The sequence below is a fragment of the Melospiza melodia genome, chromosome 15, assembly GCF_035770615.1.
Source record: "Melospiza melodia melodia isolate bMelMel2 chromosome 15, bMelMel2.pri, whole genome shotgun sequence".
Classification (NCBI taxonomy): Eukaryota; Metazoa; Chordata; class Aves; order Passeriformes; family Passerellidae; genus Melospiza; species Melospiza melodia.
In genome coordinates, this window is record NC_086208.1 from 7378192 (window position 1) to 7398769 (window position 20578).

At 41.0% G+C, this 20578-nt stretch overlaps 1 protein-coding gene across 16 annotated transcripts in view; it reads right to left on the reverse strand.

The window, feature by feature from the left end:
• Window positions 1-1211: 1211 nt before the first annotated feature.
• TCF12 (transcription factor 12) overlaps window positions 1212-20578 on the reverse strand; it is a 162505-nt gene continuing 143138 nt past the window's right edge. For 9 of the 16 annotated variants that reach the window (XM_063169608.1, XM_063169611.1, XM_063169605.1 and 6 more), the window contains 8 exons: window positions 18932-19005; window positions 17935-18006; window positions 16995-17201; window positions 10207-10321; window positions 9237-9408; window positions 8027-8259; window positions 4832-4985; window positions 1212-3487 (listed from right to left, as the gene is read on the reverse strand). In XM_063169608.1, coding sequence (XP_063025678.1) covers window positions 4843-4985; window positions 8027-8259; window positions 9237-9408; window positions 10207-10321; window positions 16995-17201; window positions 17935-18006; window positions 18932-19005 — 1016 coding nt within the window. In that variant the 3' untranslated portion in view covers window positions 1212-3487; window positions 4832-4842. The remainder of the gene's footprint in view (window positions 3488-4831; window positions 4986-8026; window positions 8260-9236; window positions 9409-10206; window positions 10322-16994; window positions 17202-17934; window positions 18007-18931; window positions 19006-20578) is intronic. The other 7 variants (XM_063169613.1, XM_063169622.1, XM_063169612.1 and 4 more) reach the window with 5 other exon arrangements.

A 20578-nucleotide genomic window follows, 5' to 3' on the forward strand; every position in this document is an offset into this window, starting at 1 on the left:
TCCACAGGCGAGGGGTTTTGGATGCAGAAGGTATTGGTGTTCCAAACAAACAGCAAAGTTTACCACCCACTGTCTTGGTTGTCTTCTACACATGGTTCCGTTTTACTTTTGGTCTGCCACGATTTCCAGATGTTGGGGGAAAATGTTTAATTCCTGGGGAAATTTTAATTAATGAAGAATCCAGAATCTTTTTAGCAGCACCTACGCAGTAGCTGGAGGAAAAAAAGGTAAAGTCCATTTTAATACCTCCCAATGCTTTAGATTTACAGGAGAGCTTTCCTAAAATATTCCAAATCCTAATTATAGAACTGTATTTAACAAAGGTATCCCAACATGCATCTCTTTCACACACACATAAAAAAATCAAATGGAAAAAAAAAAGATGAAGGACTTGTGATCAGAAAGTATATGCAAACAGGACAACATGTGGTAAAAGATAAAGGCTGGATTTAGAGTGGTTAGTGGAGTAAAGTTCAAACTGGGAATGTGTGCTGGGGTAGGCACTGGGCATCTCTGCCACTGCTGCTGCTAAAGCCCTGCTAAAAGGCAGCTGACACAGCTGGGTCTGAGCTCCCCTGTTGGGCCAGGCCATGGCAGAGTTTGTCTCTGTCTCTGTAACAAACACGAGCCTCACCTGCACTCTGGGTCCCTGAGGTGACCAAGGACAGACTCAGGAGTCAGAAGTGGTGCTGAGCACAGCAGCTGTGCTGACACCCACACTCACAATCAGCACTGCACACAGACACAGGAGCTGCATCTTTGATGTGCCTGAAGTGCAGACCTTCCCCACAGTGCCACAAAACCTCCACAGCTCCATCAGTCAGGTCAGAATGAACTTGGCACTGAACTTCCCTGCACAAAGGGACTCAGATCCAGGCAAACTCTCTTCAGGACAGGAAGAGACAGGAGTGAGCTGGACAAGAGGCTGTGCCTGTGGATCAGCTGCTCCTGGTTTGGTGTCTGTCTGTCTGTCTGTGCAATCCCCTCCCTGCTCTGCAGCAGCACCCACAGCTCAGGCACTGCTGCTCCTCAGGCACTGGGCACTTCTGGCCTGGCTTCACAGGAGCACCTTGTGCCTGTGACGTGCTCTGCTCCTTGGGATGTGTCAGGCTTTGTTCTGATAAAGGCAGAAGAGAGTTCTGCCACTGTTTTTCAAGCACCACATTGCCTACGAGGAGAGAGAAATTTAAAAAACTCACTGATTTACCATGTTAAAAAAAGATGGCACATTTATTGCTACATAAATGTTATATACATAGTGTTTTCTGTTACATTGACAGAAATTTTTTGAACTTCTTGCTGCTGGTTGAAAGGTTTATCAGCAATACCTTGAAATTTGACACAGGGTACAAATCTGCAATAAACCAACAATGGAAACTGGAGAACAAGATGAGAAGCAATTCATCTCGGACAATTAGCTCTTACAATACTCCATAGGTACTACACGGTATGCTAGAACCCTACTATGGTCTTACAATGCTATTGTAAATTTCTGATATTAATGAACAGGTTATGGTAAATAACCCTACATTTTTACTACCTAATATAGTAAAATAAAGTAAGAAACTTTTTACTGAAAACTTTTTTTGATTTCAAAAATCTAGAAAGAGTAATATTTAGAATTCAAGAAATTTTCTTACAAGATTATTGTATAAAAGACTAGCTACAGTGAAAAATAAGCCAAATGTTTTTTTCTTTCTATTTTATGAAGGAAAGCTTCTGGGCATACTGCAAAGTCTAATATAGCCAAAAAGACAACAAGCTTAGAAGGAAAAAGGCCAGGCAGTGGCACGTGATCACTTTCACACGTCATAAGCAACAAATTCTGTTTAGCTGATAAACACTGAAATGAAGAACAAGGCCACAGATATAATCAGGTGTTATCTGATGATATATGCAAATTAAAGTAATAGAAATGAGTCCACTAATTCCACAAACTGTTTTGTTAGGAACCACCCAGAACATGAGCTTAAATTCATTAGTTTATTTTATCAATCCATCTTTTGTTCTTTCAAATTAAACGACTTCATAAAAATTATAGTTTTGTTCCTGTTTTGTGTGTGAACCAATTGCCAGTGATGAAAGATGCACTATATAAACAATAGCTCAGACAACCTTGGCTTAGGAGATTTCCTCCCATGGTCATTGCAGTGGAAGACAGTTTCCATGGAAGTTCAAAGGGATTTTAACCATTTCAACACATCTGTGACAGAGGAATACTTATGGACACTATTCTGGTGGAGAAACATTTAAAGGTTTAATGCTAATATGGCTTGGGACGGGGGTATTTGCATTTGATTCACACTATTTTTCTCCACTGACAAGCCATACAACATGACATGATAGTTAACAGGAAGGAAAAACTGGTGACCATTGCTCTTAAGATTCCATTACGTAATAAGCCCACCTGGCTGGTGGTTATATCATCACACTACCTGCCACGGTGAATTCAGGATTTTACTATTCACCAAAGTTACAGCCTGAAAAAAATCTCCTTTGTATTTTAATGCATTTTGTGCTTACATACAGCTAACACTTTACATGTACTATATGTAGTACTTACTGCTCGGAAAACAAAGCAACTCTAACAAAGTAGATTCTCCCCACCCAATTTACACTTCACGTTACAAGCTTTACTATGAAGCCTAGAAGCCTAAAAAGGTTTTGTTTATAATTAGAAAAAAAAAACGTTTGAGGAAAGTCTGAGGGAAAATAAAAATCACTTTTTAAATCCAAGAAACGTTATGGTCACAGTATTGCTCCAGCCTGCAGCCTTCACGAGGCCTCTGCGTGGCTTGAGGCACAGAGCTCAGTATCGAAGGGGAACTGTGACCATAACTGTTCAGATTACCAGAGATCAAAAATAACATAAAAAAAGCTATACCAAGGAATAGTTTCCTATTGCATGGAAAACACTAGTCATATGGCAAAAGGAGAGGAAAGGACAACAAAAGACTTTTCCCTTCCTTTTTTAAGACACTAATAGGTATGCTGGGAATGCTACGGGTCGACGGTTGTCACTGCTTTGTTCTCTGAATGTGAACAGCTTTAGTAAATGCTGGCATTCAGCTGAAATTTTATCAGCTTTTAACATGTTAACTTTTCCCTTTATATGTAGACCTTTACAGTTCCATAACAATAAATAAAATTTGTAGTTACAATGCATTTGTCAATTCAGTTTAGGCACAAGGCAACTTCCACAATGAGTGGAGAGATCACAACAGTCTCTGATTGTGCAGAAGCGACACACTGCTTGCAACAGAATGATATGTTCAGAGTATCTCATGGGCTGAAATTCTGTCTGAAGATCTTGTATCTTCACTCCTGATGCAGGTGTTGACCAGTAGCTTTGATCATAAGATTGCATTTGGGTTTCTTGCTTCAAGTGTTTTCTCCTGTCAGGTTTGTGTCTTCATATAATGTTAGTTGTCTGTGTCCTTGTGAAGAAAGGTCACCTTCTGTGTATCCTACCAATAATTCTGGAATTCTAGAAAGAAGTTTAGGAGAAGAAAGAGGTTATTAGGAAAAGAATAATTAAAAAGCTTAGTATCAACACTAGAGACCTAATTTGAACTGGATTGGGTGGCATTTTCAGTCATTTAGGTGCAAAAGAAGATCACACTGAGAGCCCCTGAAATCCCCTGTTCCAGAGATATCCATCTTGAACGTGATATATTGAAGAGATTAAAGAATCTTCTGTTGGGCCTCTCTGCATAAGGGAGAAAGAACAGTCTGCACATCTCAGACCTTCAGTTTGTGTCTGACTTTGCTCTCCAAATGAAGCAGTGCCAAGTTCACTTCCTCCTGAAGGTAAATTGCCACGTTCCTGTACAGCCCTTTCTGTCAATGTTGCACTTCAGTCAACCCACAAAGTTACTGCTATTAAAAAAGCAAAGACACCAAACTTTTGAAAGTGGTTCTTTATATTTATATTGAAAGAACAGATTAGGTTGGCTGTTAATTAAAAATTATCTGACAATTCCAAAGTAGCCAATTACTCTGGTATGAAATAGAACAAATTAGAGAAATTCAAAGCATTAAGAATTAGAATATACACAACAAGAAACCTCCCAAACCATAAAATTCAGTAAAGTTCTGGATTAAAACAAGGACACCGAACCCCGTTTTTTTTTTTTTTTGGAAGTGACAACAGGTCTACTGGAATACTCTTTTTTTTCCCCTTTTAAAATCAAGGTTTCCCAACTATTTAGAAAACCAACCAACAATAAGAATAAACCCCAAAGACTGATATTCCTGTGGGGCCACCCCATGAGTGTGTTTCAATGAGATCTTACATACTGGGCTACTCTGCAAAGCTGCAAACACTACTTTCAAATTTTAACTATCTTTACCAATACAGATTGTGACTTGAGACAGTTGCCAGTCTCTGTTGGGCAAATGAGAGGAGTCAGAATGACTGGCCTTAAGCCAGAGAGCCAATCTCTCTGGGATGAGCAGTCCCTGAGACTGTATCAGCACTGGGAAACAATATGTGGATTTTTAAATCAACTAATGTGATATTCAGACCATTTAAAGATGTATAATTCATCTCTAATAAGCTTGGCTTATCTAGCAAGCTGTTCACTGTTCCTCTGATGTCATGCCAAGAAGGCCACCTGAGCCAAGAGATGTAGCCATTGGCAACAAGGCAAGAAAATAGAGACTGACGACAATTTCTTGGGGTTTTATTATAAACCCAAACAAATCTGCAGCCTTCTGCTTCTGCTGAGAGATGTGAAAGCACAGACGAGTTCGGTGCTGCTGGCAGCTCAGGAAGTGAACCCCCATCTGCAGGTGTCCCCCACAAAGCAGCAGAGGTGTCCCCACGTACCTGGCTGGTGTTCACATATGACCCATAGGGTTGGTAGTTTCACTCAGGCCAGGGTGGCTTCCTGGGTGTGCTGTTGGTGGCTCTGCCGATACGGCAGAAACTTTTTCTTCTTCCCTTCTCTTAAGGCAGGCTGCTTTAGGGTTTAGGTTTCGTTCTGTAACAGAAGAATCAGAGTTCTTAATCTCCCATCCACTGACACCACGGGCAGTATCGATACAAGAGCCCTGGAGCAAAAATAGCTCTGCAGCTTCCCCCTTCAGCTGCTGACACCCCCTGCTCACCCACAGGTGTCCAAAGCTGCAGACAATCACTACTCAAAGTCCTGCCAGACAGCTCCTAAACTGGTATTTGAAAAACCCAAAGAGACAAAAAGCCAAGCCCAAACCTTTTCAGCAGCCTACATACGCCTTCAGAAACTTTTAAAAAGCATCTCCTTTATCAGCATAAGACACTTAAGTGCTAAATGAAAATTGTCTGCAGTTTGCAATATAATAAAATGGAATGCATCCATTTTGTTGGTAGGCTGAATTCTTACCAACCTTGCTGACATCACACCAGTTTTAGTAATGTTGCTGCCTCTTCCTCCCCAGTATGAGCCAGCTGTTAGGGCAGGGGAGGCAGCACACCCTGAATGGACACTTCTCATCAGCCTCAATCACCTTGTGCCCATCTTGGTTCAATCAAAAGACTGTGATGACAGTCACATAAGGCAGGAGCATTATTTTTTTTCCAAACCCTATTTCCTCTCACATTAAAGCCAATGCTTTATAATAACCAGCTGTGGGCCAGCTATCAAGGTATTTTCATCAGTGTGTTTCCACTTTCCCACTTAGCTTCAATAGATGTAGATTTGGATCTCATTTCCAAATAATGACAGTTTCTAAAAGTCAGCTGTTTCTGTTCTTCAAAATGGCTTTTCATGAATCAAATACAGAAGATGTCAATCACAGGGGTCCAAAAGACACACAAAAAACATGTAATATATTCCACTGTGGAATTTAATCAACATTTTAAGGTATTTTCTAGCTGTCAGTACATTCTGTTTTGCAGTTGGAGATGGCAGATACAATTATAACTGCAAGAAGTCTGCCAAAACTGAACAGACAGCACAAGCCCTTTTCTTGCACTGCACAGGCACCCCTCTAGTAACTGCAGTTTAGTGACCCCTGTGCATTTTAGCTCATCTGACAGAGACTATTTTGGATGGACTTGATAGTTCTGCTGTCACCAAAGTCATTATCAGCAGCCTCCTACTGCATTTCCTTAAGGATGAGCACTCCCTAAAGAGTCTACCGGAAAAAAACCCCAAACTGCTAACTTTCCTTAATCACAGTTTTCTTTGTCTAAATGTGGCTTGCCTTGAAGTTTTAAAGATTTAATTATGTGGAAACTTTGAAAGGAAGTTAATTTACAGTGATTTAGGAAATGGAGATAAAAACCCCTGGCCTCCACTGAAAGCTTAAATCTGAAATGGTTCATTTTGAATAGCACCAATCACAAAATGAGAAGCTTCTTTACCAGCAGAGAGAGGAAATTGTTTATGCAATTACACAAAGCACTGTGCAAGCTCCTGTGGGTGTCACACAAAGCTCTGGTCAGTCACCCACAGGAACAGGTGCAGAGGGGGACGGGAAGGCAAACGGGAGCCAGGGCCTCTCTCCGGGAGCTCGGGAACGGAGGAAGGGAAGTTCTCATTTACACTGCCTGCACACTGGGGCCAGCTGAGCTGTAGCACTAAAGTTTTCTACCACTGACACCAGGGCTGGAAGTCCTCTGACCGAGGCAGAATGATTTTGTTAACATGGAGCTTCCTGTGAACTCCAGAATGTGTGAGAGCAGGGAGATGCTTTTTTAAACACCAAAACCCATGCCTGATTAATGTGACTTCATAATGCTCTGACTTCATAATGCTCAACCTTATCTTCTAGACCAGGGCAACCATTTTCAGACCAAAACAGTGCCTGAGTTCTAACTCTCAGAGATGCTAAACTGGGTTTTACAACGGCCCCAGCTGCTGTCTCATCTGCAGTTGCTCCATGCCTTGAAAGAGCTCTGGCTGGAGACAGTGTGTTCCTTTACTGACAACTGGATCAGTAAAAGTGCCTGAAAACACAGCATCTCATCCTTACGGCATGAAGTACCTAAGTTTGTGTTAAGTTAGTTATTTAGCCTCTTTCAATAAACTTCTAAGTTTTGCTTGGATCTTCTGTGCAAAATGCAAGCAACAAATGACAAAAAGGAAGTAAAAATGAGGTTTGCAAAATGAGAACATGCTATCACTTGGTGGCATCAGTTATACAAAGATGTAGTGCACTGAACAATACAACCACTGACATTCCACATCTCAGACTTTTCACTTGACACACTTCCATCAGTGAGACACCAAGGAAGATGGCTGCTAATGAGTCCCAAACAGCAAAACACGAGCAGACTCATTGGGAAGTGCCACCTCCACAGAACGAGACTATTTCTGTTGGAAGGGACTCCCAGGCACCATCCAGTCTGACTCAGGGCTGACCAAAAGTTAGAGCAAGGTGCCCCAGAACTTCAACATGTCTTAGGCAAAAATAAACATGGAGATTTAAAGTCAACTGTGGCTTCACCAACTCACGAGAACAGAAGAGTTGAAGAACCAAACGTAATCCCTAGAACCACCTCTCCTTACGAGAACGAATGGCAAGAAGTAGCTTTCCTTCTGCACCTACAGCAAGTCTATTGTTTCTGCCTTGGAAAAATTTGAAGGAACCAGAGAAAGAAGATTCATGCAAACCCAGCTCTGATTCAATTAGAGTACAAGCTTCCTCCCTCCCCAGTACATGTTTAATGCAAAATCTTATGAAAACACAAATAAACACACTGCATTTTAATATTTCAATTATGCAGAGTTCAGCCTAAAACAGATCTCTTATTGTTGCTACTACAAAACAAGTGCTTGTTACAATTTAAAGCAAGATGCATCACTATTTGAATAAAAGAATTTACCTTGAAAACTTAAGTGAAGACTACTTGAACAGGAAAATGAAAGGTCCAATTATAAACCTTATACTCGCTCTGTTCCCTCTTTGCTTTTTCTAAAGAACTTCAGCATCATTACAGAACAGCAAACCCCCTTTCAGCAGCTCATGCATTTGGCTGAGCAGGTTCCAGGAGCCCCACACTGCTGCCACAGGGCTGGCCCAGCCCACAGGCACTGACCTCTGACTTGCTGCTCCAGGCTGAGGATCACAGCCACGGCCTGGTGCAGGATCAGCAGCTTGGTCTGCGGCTTCTCGCTCTTCAGGTGCAGCTGGCACATGCGGCCCAGCTCCTTGAAGGCCTCGTTGATGTCGCGCACGCGCAGGCGCTCCCGGGCGTTGTTGGCCATCCTCCGCTCCTTCTCCCGCTCGATCTTCTGCTCGGGGTTCAAATCCTCGTCCTCGTTAGTACTGCTGCAACAAAGGAAACGTAACGGGCTATTGAAATAACACTGGTGCTTCATCCTGCTGCTGACTCCAAACAGATAATGAATAAAATAATTTCCAATGAAGTTTTTGCTATTTTCCAATGCATCAGTTTATATAAAAACACACTCAAGGAATTTTCATTTCATGCGCTGATTTAGGAGTTTTACTTTAGGTAAAGACCACACTGGCAAATTCTAGAACTATTTTTGCTTCTACTACTCTGTAGAGCTAAACAGTTATATTTAGAATTCCTGAACTGCCTCAAATGATATCAAGTTGCAAACCTCTTTTAATACAGGTTCATCCAATTTAGTCTAAAACTGTGCAAAACCTCTGTTCTACTAAAACTAACACACTAAATGCCATTGAACATGTCTTAATACAGATTAGGCTGCCTGTGGTAGCAAAATTCTGATTGTTTACTGTTACCTCAAATTTCAATGCTTGTATCAGGTCTGTCAGGCAGATCCTGAAGCATTTCCCCAGTATCAGCTCCAGTTCTGCGTCTGTGGCTTGGGAAGGGACAAAGTGTTTCAAGAGGATATTTAGCCACAGTGTTTCACCTCAGGCTCCAGGTCAGGAGCTGGAGCTCTCCACCGCCACAGACTCACATCTGGAAGGGCAGCCCTGGCCCAGGTCCAAAGTATCAGGAATTTCTGACATTGTCCCATCCTCTGTGCTGGGCAGAGCCCTCAATCTTTTGCTGCTTACATGTACAGGCAGACATTAGGCATGGCACTAGCGTAAGGGAATGCACACTTGAGAGATGATTTTCCCAGCACATCCTCTACCTTGTATTTAAATATATACAGATACTATATATTTTTTCTCCCTTTCAGCTGCCCACTGGTGTATGCAGTGCAGTAACACAAAAGCCTTGCAATAAATTTACCAAATGTAAGGACAACGTGCTACTGAGCATTATCAAAGCACAGATTCCCCACGTTATGTCAGCAACACACCTTGTTCTGCCTCTGGAGGAGACCTTGATATCCTTCTGGGAGGATTCATCATCTGATTTCATGTCATCTGATGAGGGAGGTTCATGGATGTTTTCATCCTTCTCCTTATGTTCAGACTTGATTTCTGTTGGACCTATAGCCACAGACTGGCTCTGTAAGCCACCTGACAGTGCTGCAAGCAAGCAGAGAGCAGAGAGAGAGTCACAGCACTGAAACTGTGCCCAGGACCTCAGCAGAGAATGGCACTGAGGGGCCAGGGCCGAGACAACAGGAAGAACTAACAGAAACAAGAAATCCTGCTAACACTGCTGCACTTGGACATGTGTCATGGGTTATAAAGCAATCACAGCTCACAGAGCAGCTTGATTGGTAACAGCTTAGTCTAAGGAAAACACTGTTTGAGACAAAAGGACATTGAGTGAAGTAAGGAAATCTGCACCTGATGTCTGGGCTGCAAACTGAAGGGCAAAGCTGCACTGACATCGAGGCTTGGGTTTAGGCTGAATGTGCAACACTCCCTAAATGGTGCTAGCATGCCAATAAAAGGAGCTGACTTCTGTTTTCTGCAGTTTACTTCTTCAGCTAAAAATGGAAGGAACTGTAAACACGGGTGTGGAATGACCTCCTTCCCTTGGCTGTGCTGAACTCTGCTCTCAGCCCACTCCACAGCTCTCCTGGCAAACTGGGAAATGGCTGCAGCTCTGCAAGGGCATCACGGCCCCTTAGGCTGCAGGAACATGGCTGTAATGTAGCCTTCTCTTGAAATTATATTGGGATAGTTGAGGGATGCCCTCAAAATTGTTGCAGGAGTCCCTAACAGTGGTGGTATATCAGACCTGTTATTCATTTTTATTTTTCAACATTATCTATGCCCCTATCCCTTGCACTGATGACATTTTACCAAGATCTACAGCCTCACTGGCTCTGAACCACTGCAGACTCTGTCCAGCATTTAAGCCTGGAAAGTTACCTCTGTAGCTGTCTTGTGTTTTATGATTTAGTTCTGTGCTCTGAGCAGACACTGTACTGGGAAGAACTGAATGGTTGCTGTTGAGGCTGACACCTTCTTCCCGGTGAGTCCCAACCTAAAGCAAGGCAAAGCAAAGATTTCACATTAAAGATGTGATTCAAAGAAATAGTCCAAAAACAGAAGTTTAAAACACTGGAAGTATTTGAAACACTGGAAGTATTTGCTGGATTAGAGACCCAACTTTAGATTCTTGCTGAATAAAGGAAAGATTTAGTTGGTAGATGTTGTTATACTGAAACACTTGATTAGACTTACTGGACTGGGCTGTGTCTCAAGCAGTGACCAATCCTGTTTGGAATAAAATAATCTAGGTATCTAACTATTCTTACCACCTATTTTTTCATCTATTCCTAATATATCATGATTTAATTTCTGAGCAGCAAGCATTGAGATGAAGAGTCTTCAAAAATCCTAATTTTGCATAAACTTGAATCAATGATACTTATGTGAGACAGCTTTGAGTGTGCATACCTAACCTGAAGAGGCAACTTGTTAAAAAACTGCTGCTCAATACAGAATACTGTCATCAACTTCTATTAAAAAAATATTTGGTAGAGAAAAAAGGGGTAAGGATACACTGCCTGTATTTAAATAATTTCCATTTAAAGCTTTTGATTTCTAAAGGCACAAAAGTTCTTAAACACCTATAATATAACCAACATAATACAATTAAACAGTTAAAAATGAACAAAGACGAGGGATTCTACTATTATTTGTATAGTTACAAAAACTGGCTACAGATGAAGCTTTTTATTAGAACAGTAGCAAACATGTCAACTGGAAGATTAAGCCTTTAATTAAATAGGTTTATTGCCTGGAGTTACACATGAGAACCACTGTTTTTCAATAAATCCTTCAATCCTAGTAAACTGCTGAGCTTTGAATCCCTCTTGAGTAATTAATGCAGCTTTTACCTTTCATGTCTTAGTATGGGTTTTACCCAGAGAGAGATAAATACCCTTATGCAAGTTTATCCTTTGTTTAATATACACTTGTTCCTGTAAGCTAACGCACAGGAACAAAAAAAGAAAGGGGGAACCCCCCCTCCCCAACAACCCACAACTAATATCAGGTCATTCCGGGCTGCTATTTGTATCCATTGTTCTGCAGAAAATCTCCTCTTATATACTGTGCAATATCTGTTGCTATTTCAAGTATATTTTATCTTCCTCTGCGTGTAATAGGCTTTGTTTGGGAGAAGTTCTACTCTGGTACAGTCGGCCCTGCAAGCTCCTGCAGGAGTCATGAACTCGCTGGGAGGAAGGAGCTGCCCTGGGTCTTTCAGCCTCAGAGACCACACTCTTTACAACTGGAACATGAAATGAAGCTCACTCTCACACTGAATTTTTCAAAACTGAGTATTTTCCTAATTCTGCCTTGCAGGTTGTGTGTTTTATTTTCTTCTTCTGGTCATGCTTAGTCCTAACACTTGAGGGTGCTTTTATTCAAGCTACAGACTATTAATTGTTTCAGGGCCAGGTTTGTTCCAAAATCTACTTCTTAAAAAAGGCAGAAATTTATTAAAGCTGTGTACAAACACAGCAGCTGTCAGAACCCTGGCAACTTTCAAATCTAGAGCTAATCTAAAGGCAAGAGATTAGCAAATCAGTTCTGATAAAGGCAGAGACTAGATGAGAAATAAAACCTGAATTCAAGACCATGTTCCAAAGCTTTGAAACCAAGATGTACAAATTAAAAGCATACAATTTAGATTAACGGGATTTACACAGAAATTTTAAGAGCTAGAATGTTACCAAACTGACCATAACAGTGATTTTTATCTGTGATCTATGATATACCAGAAAATCCAATCTGGCAAACAAAAAAAACCCAAACAACATGCCTTGCTGAAAGTCACCGCATCCCAGACGGAGGCCAAAAGCTCTGTTTGCTACAGTTACAACTGATCGGTGGCTACTTCAAGCTACCCAAGATTCAAGTATCTTAAACGCCGAGCTGGAAAATTTGGTTTGCTTTCCTTTCCTTGGACTCGCACTGCATAGAGAAAGGGCTCTCCCATCTGCATTTCAATGGAGCACAACTCGGGCTTCCTTTAAGTCTTCTGAAAGGCGTCCGGGGCCATCAGCTCCGCGGCGCTCAGAACAAACGAGCTCTCGACGTGTTTTATCGCTATTATTTGTAAGCGATTCCCAGTCAGGCGCTTTCCTAGCGCCAAGGGCCGGCTCCGGGGGCAGGAGCTGCCGGCGGTCCCGCGGTGCCCCGGTGCGGGGATCGCGGCGCTGCGGCGGCTCCCGAGCGCTCCCCATTTCCATACAGCTGCCCCGGCCCGGCCGGCAGCGCGGGCTGTGCGGGCACCGGCCCGCGGGACCCGCGGCAGCTCATCCCCAGAGCAAACCAACTCGGAGCGAATTCATTCTCTCCGCCGCTAATCCAGCCTTGTTTCCACCGCCTCCTCCCTCTCCTCCCTAGCAAAGCTCCAAGCTTCCCAGGCACACAAAATGGGAGACAAACGGAAGGCCGGGCTCTGCCACACCGCAGGCAAGCAGAGCACACATACAGAGTGCGGGAGAACACAGCGGTGAGGAGCGACCGGCGCGGGCACCGAGCTTGGGATGGGCTGTGAGCAGTAACCAGGACAAACACCGTGCTAGGGATCTGCTGTGAGCAGTGACCAGGACAGGCACTGCACTCGGGATGGGCTGTGAGCAGTGATCAGGGCAAACAGCACTCGGGATGGGCTGTGAGCAGTGACCAGGGCAAACAGCACTGGGGATCTGCTGTGAGCAGTGACCAGGGCAAACAGCACTCGGGATGGGCTGTGAGCAGTGATCAGGGCAAACAGCACTCGGGATGGGCTGTGAGCAGTGACCAGGGCAAACAGCACTCGGGATGGGCTGTGAGCAGTGATCAGGGCAAACAGCACTCGGGATGGGCTGTGAGCAGTGACCAGGACAGGCACTGCACTCGGGATGGGCTGTGAGCAGTGATCAGGGATCTCTTGTGCAGCACCCGCTCGGTACAATCGCATTCCCATCACTGCCCTTTGCCTGCTTCCTCCACACAATGCCAACCCAACAGAGGTCTGGTATCCAGTGCCATCACAAAAAACTTAGCCCTCAGTAACCCCAGGTTGAGTAAAACAATAGTACTGTCACAACACTGTACATTGTTGTAATTTACCAGGTCAACTGTATGCATTTCAAGACTTGCACACAGGACAATCTGCAGCCCCACTGACACTTGCAAACTTAAAAAACTCCAAACCTGAGGGCAGAACATATTTCAGTTGATTTAAGTGGTAACATTTGGGATCTGAAACCAGAAAACCAGTTAAGTATTTTAGGCAACTAAATAAAAACTAGACAAATCATGGGCAGTGATGACACACAACTGCATGTAAGAGAACCGAGAGTGACACGTGGGGAAAGGACATCTCTGTCCTGTTAATATTGGTTCTGCATCTCACACTTTAGTCTGATTATTCATTCTGAGCACTTAGCACGGAAAGCTTTTGAGAACTGGAAAACAAAAATACCACTCTTGGTCTGAGTCTTTGAACTTTTCAAGCCCTACTAGCTGGTCAGTTTGGCTATGGTCATTAGAACCATTTTAGTCAAGGTGTGCATAATTAAGGCAAAGAAAAGGGCTTCGTAATCAAGAATTTTACACTTCAGACAGCACAGAGCTGTTGAGTGGCAGCACAATCTCCACAGGGAAACAGCAACTCTGGAAGGGCCTGAGCAAGAGCAGAGGTTGGTGCTGGCAAAGCTGCTTAAATGGCCTTTCATGCTTCTGCTGGAGCAGGCACTGAGCACAAAGAGGGAGATCACCAATTTTCTTAGATTCCTGTTATACCTGAAAAAACCCTCTGACTTAGAGATTGAGTTTCATCCTTAACTGAGTTTCCAGGCCTTTTATTTATTTAATCAGTTCAGGCTGTTCTTTTTCCATTGTATTACAATGACAAATAAAAAGCAGCTTGAATAAGAACAAAAAGTATTACTTCTTAACTTTTCAATAATACATGAAATAAAATACAAATCAACTTCAAAGGCCAGTTAGCAAATATTTGATGAGTTTGAGATATTAAAAACCTATTTGAATAAGTCTAATGGCCAGCCCAGCTAAAAAGAAAACAAGACCATTCAGAGCAAGCAGGAAATGAAGTCAACTAGAGTTGTAAAATAAATCTGGCTCAAAAATTAAGCAAATGTTAAAATAAAACCATGCCTGGTTACACTAATTACATAAAAAGGAGTTAAATTACTCATTTCCTAGCTCCTTCTGCCAAGATCATCATCTTCAAGGGAAATTAAATTTATTTTTTTTTCTACTTTTTTTTAAAGAGCAAAAATGTTTTGTGCAAAGATCCCACCCTCCTTCAACAAGGAAGTTTCATTTAGTGCTGAATTCCAATGAACATTTCTTGACCCTATGTCAAACAAAACTTCAAAAATAGGTAATCACCGTTATCAATGTTGACATTTCTCACTCTGTTAGCCCAATACTCATTATTTTCTTAAAATTTACTGGATGTCATCTCAAGTAAAGCAGTATTTAAATCTGGAATGAAGGCTGGATCTTACAGTTCAGGTCGTGTGTCAAATGCTCTGCTCTCCTACTTACTATTTAAAAAGAACACTATAGTAAATAAGAGTTTGAACTGAACTGGTTATTGAAGAAGAATTACCCCTGGTACCTGGGGGGCATTACTGCAATGCAGTCATCACCAATAACGCCCTCAGTCTGCAGCACAGCCAGATGTGGCAGCCCCTGCCCTGCACCTATTTCAGGACTCCATCCTCAGCCAGGCTGAGCTCCTGCAATTGCCAGTGATGTCAAAGGGTGCTCTTTGGGGACTGGGCAAGACCACAACTGGATGCCTTCTATTGGAGCCAATTATTCTGATGTAACAAAATTAAGGTTAATCCAAGACATTCTTTAGCTGACTCATTTTACAAGCCAAACTGATCTGCAAGCTTGTTCCACCAAGTGAGGATGAAATGTACAGGCAAATTGGTTTTTTTGATTTCTTAATTTAAATTTATTTCTAACAGACAAGCTTCTGTCAGTCAAATAATTAGATGATGAATTAGGTCCGTATTACATTTAAGTTACACTACTACATTAAACTAGAGAAGATCAAGGAACTTCTGTCCATTTTGGAGAGTCATTTTCCACTGTCTCCTATTTTAATAAAAATTGAATTGATAAAATATTTATCGTAACTGATTTAAAAGAGAAACTGATATTTTTAGGTACATTTTGGCACTCTCTGGATTTATTTGACTATGCCTGGCTTAGCAGTATCAGAAGGTTCCTCAAGTCACAGAAAAAAATTGTCACTGCAGTTTCAGTCACTCACTTTACACCACATCAAGAGCAGAGGGGAAAAAAGTTTTCTTTTGTAGGACTAAATTTCAGTCTACCCTAGAACACGGTAGAACTTTAACAACATTCTTTAAATATTAAATCTCTGTAGGTACTATGAAAAAATTCAAAAGCAGTTATGCATCACTTCTTTCATTACTAAAAGTAACTGTGAACTTGTATAGAAAGCTGAAGTTGGATGTGCAATTGGAAAGTACCCCCTCCCCAAAGCCCCCAAACCCACGCAGCTTATAGAAAGCAAGCAGTTCTTTTTGATGTTTACTGCAGTGGTCCTGAAATTAATATAAATGGATGTGTGACGTGCGAATGGGAGAGCCTGGAACTAATTCTGTTTTATAGAATACAAACCCTTCAGCAATTGGGGTACCTAATTATTTTGATGATAGGTGAAATTTTGCCTTGATCACACAGTACCCAGCTGTGAATCTGTTTTATAACAGAAAATTTCACAGCATGTAACTGGTCTTTAAAATTACGCTGTAAACATGCAAACACATGGCACCACTAAAACAAGCATGTTTTTAAAAGCTCTTTTTCCTTTAAGCATTTTTGAGAAGGGTGGAATGAAAAGGAAGAAAAAGGGAAGTGAGCAATGCTACAAATAGATTTGTTTACTGTGTAATGCTTTTAGCATATTTCTGATCTATAAAAAGCTCAACTACATTTTTTCGGAACAGTTCACATTTTTAAAGAAACAAAAAGAGATGGATTGAATTATTTCACCCTTCTTGGGGATTAATCTGAAAGTAGTTTCCTTTTCATTGTTACTTACACTACAGCTGTGCTCAAACTCCTTTTCGTTTAGAAAAAAAGTTTAAATTTTGAGCCTGCGCACACTATGGTTCCACATTCCAACAGCTTCCTCCCAGTCCTCTGCCAGCATCTGCTATTGAAGACTAGTTCCAATTTACAATAAACAGCTTTTCCAGACCAGAACACTTGAAATTCAGTCCTTCTCGACTGCTTTTCCCATTCAATCTCCCTATTCACCATTTCAAGGAGAAAATGGTTCTGCCAATTATTACACATCTGGAAAAAATGCATGTATAAGCTGAAACGCTCTCAGCAGAAAGTTTCAGCTTTCTGCATATGGTCACAGCAGGATTTTATGGGCCACTGACCAGGCCAAAGTCTAAGTTTTCCCATCTTTTTCCTCCCCCTCATTTCTGCCTACCCCCACTCCAACACTCTAATTGGAAACCCATAGCAGGTGCAAGCTGTCTGCCATCTTTCCCTCCACAAGAATCTCAAGTGGTTTCTTCCTGATAAATATTAGTCTTCCAGCCCAGCTCTGCCCCAGCAGGCTCTACAATAGTTTCAATGCATTAGCTGGAGTTGCTTTGCATAAACATACACATATTTCATAACATCATTACCATGGATGCTTGTCTGCTGGCTGTTACAAGGCTGGATGCTCCATAGTTTGAGTTCAGGCTTCCAATTGGCCCATTGTGGGATGGTCCCAACAAACTGTGGATGTCTCCATGGGCGGCTGACAGGCTCGTGGAAGGCCCCACGGCGTGGTTCCGCAGCACGTGGATGGCATCATCCAGTCTGTCCAAGCGATCCTCCATCCGGGACTGCTGCAAGAGGGACAGCAACAGCCATTACTGAATAAATCCCCAGGCTCTCCCACCACAACAGAGTCTAGCTCGGAGGTATTAAAGATAGAAGATGAAATGTGGTATCAAAATAGTATCAAAAGATTTTGAGAGCACCTACCAGCACTACAAACAAACAGGAAAAAGAAAATATTATCTGGAGATTTTGTTCAAGATAGCATTCATTCCACAAATAGGTGGCAGCTTTGAAAGTGAAGCTTATTATAAGGTTAATGTTACTCAGCTGCTATTATATTGCATGAAAAGAAAAAAAGGAATTGCTACAAAATAAGCTAATGCAGGACAAGAAAGAATGATCGTAAAATCAGCCTCACCATGCTGGAAACAATTAAGAGAGGCAGTGGTTTTTTGAGAATCTGCATTACAAAAAAAACTGGACGAAACTTCAAGTTACTATTTTTTAAAATGGACCTTTAAACAGATTAGGTATTTCAGAGATAAAAGCGAGTTGTGTTACTGTCGAAGTCTGTCTTAAAATTACTTTCTTTTAATTACTTTCTTTTATTAAAAGGGATACAAAAAAAAAAAACCCAAAGCAAAACCAATTCTGACATTGCAGCTCTAGAAACTGAAATAGCAGGATGTTGGAGTCAAAAGATGGGTCACACACTACACTAATTTAAGTTTTTAATGGGGAATCCGAAGGAAGCGTTAATTGAAACACAAAAAGGCACCATCTAAAGTGAAATAGTACCTCACAGACATCCTTTAAGAAGGACATTGCATCTTGCAAATGCTCGTGAAGTTGCTGTTCAACTCGATTTTTCTGGCAAAGTCAAGACAGAACAGGAAGCAAAGCACAGGTTAAGATTAATCCAAAAAAGAGGTGAGGAAACAGCTGATGTGCATGTCAGCAATAAATTGTTAGTCAAGTTAATGCAACAGAGATTTGATTATATTAAGATAAGAAAAGGCTAATATTTAACACTGCAGTTATGTTAGGATTCTAAGATGTACATAACCATTATATTTAATTGCAAAAATACTGAAGAAAAGAAATCTGATTTAACTTATAATTTATTCTTGTTAGACAGAAAAAAATAGAAATTATATCTGTGGAAACTAGAAATATTAAGCAACTAATCAAAACCTTCCCTCAAATTTTCCCTGTTTCCTTCCCAAAATTGTATCGGAAATGTAAGAAGGAAGTCAGTAAGTGAAATCCTCTGCTGAATCCTCAAAAGAAAAAAATTTACAATGCTCTAGATCACTGCCTGTGTGTTTTTCTGTAAAATGTTTAATTAATAAATGAACATTCCCGACAACAAATAATAATTACAAATAAAATGTATTAATACTTTAATAACAGTGTAATGCAAACAAGCCCTGGAGACAGCCATTTGAGGGAGAGAGGGGGAAGCACAAGTAAATGCGGAGGCATGAAGTCTTTATCTTTCTCCAGACTGAACTTTAGATAAGAATTAGCTATGGATTTGTGAAAAGGTACCAGAATCTCATAACAGCGCTTTAGCACCAGCTGTCCTCAGCACAGAAGCCTGATGCCCAAGGAACAGATGGTGAAAGACACACCCTGCACGTCTTATATTGTTCAACTGAACAGGCCATTTGTTAGCAAAGAATTCATTTGTAATGCTATCCTACTGTTTCCTTTAATGATATGCAGGATTTATACAAAACCAAGCCTTCAACTCCTAAGTAAAAAGTACTATGTTGCTTTCACCAATTCTTACCAAGGAGTGTAGAGAGTTTTCATAGCTGGGAGATGAGGGGGCTTGTCCTCCACTCCTCGACCACTGACTGGCACCTGTCAAAATTGTCTAGGTTAGTGCACAGATTTACACAGAAGTGGGAAGCAGAGACTGTATTTCTCAACATAATTAAACCCAACATATTCTGCATAAAGGTAAGCTAACATATGGGTATACAAAGGAGGACAAATTCCTTCATTCTGCCTTACTGAGGGATAATTTTCATATCCTGGCATCTGCAGGGTTAGATCACTGTCAGTGACAAAAGCAGTGACATCGTCCAAGTACTTCAACATTAAAAAGTGGACTAAGTACACACACACACACTATATTTGAAATACCTGCTTCTGCATGTGTCACCAAAAAAGACCTGCTGAATTCTTCTTCAGATTCTGTTCAGTATATGAAGGTATATGCAATTTATATTGTATATGTATTTTATATTGTTAATATAAATACACAACAAAAATATTTGAAGTCATCAAATAGGCACCAAGTTAAGGAGAACTGGAGAACCATTTTTATGACACCTCTCTACTAAATGCAAAAACTTAAAACTGGATCTAAAAGCTTTATCTAGTCTAGTTGTATACCATACCATTTTAGATTTAGAAGAGTAAAAATATATCTAAGTCATTCCCATTTGGTATTTCAGATATACTTAAAGTAAATCACAGCAGAAGAACTCATTGATTGTGCAACAAATTGACAATTAAATTCGTATTACCTATACACTTCAAATTCTAAAACACAGCCATTCTAATCTGACATAAACATACCTAATTATCATGTAAATTTTTTAAATAATTAGATGTGAAATGTAATAACTAATAAAGCAGTACTTTTAACACAAAGCCTGAAGTAGTACAACATGCATTTTTCTCACCAACTAATAATGCATCTTTTATAAAGATACTACATGAAATTCTATGGCCATTAGAGACAGCTTCCTTTCAGCCATACAAATGTAATAATAAAGCAATTACATTAATAAATTATGGATATACAATCCAACGCAGCTCATTAAAGGAAGAGCCTGTGGGCTTGTTCTTTCAATAACAGCCAGAGCTGTGCGTCTGGAAAACTGGGAAAAGGTTTAATAACATTACAGTTCCTTTGTTCAGAGAGCTGCAAGTAGTTACCTTTTAAAGACGAGGTTTTATTTAACAAAAAGAGTACAGCTTGCATAGCTATTAAAATTATTAAAATACCTAAATATTTCCTTTCTAATTAAAAAATAATAAAAATCTCCTATTTCATGGAAGTCCAGAGCTGCCATAATTGTGCTGGAACTCTCTTTTAGAATACAAAGAATTCAGTGAGTAAGTTTATAATTACCGATTTTCACTTCACACAGCTACTCTGGGTATGGACCTGTAGTCTCCATCTGCATTGCTCTCATTCCTGAACTTGGGAATAATGCTTGGAGTCCCACTTATTTCTGCATAACCGTTAATGAAAAAACTACGGAGCATTTTGGTTTAGCATGATGTTCAAATTTTTCCTTGCCCAGAACTCCATTTTTAGAGACAGGACTGTGGTCAGGAGCACTGCTGCTATCAGAACTCAGAGTACTACTCCCTGCAGCACAGGGATTAAGCAGGAGGGTGGCCAGGTGAGCAGCAAGCA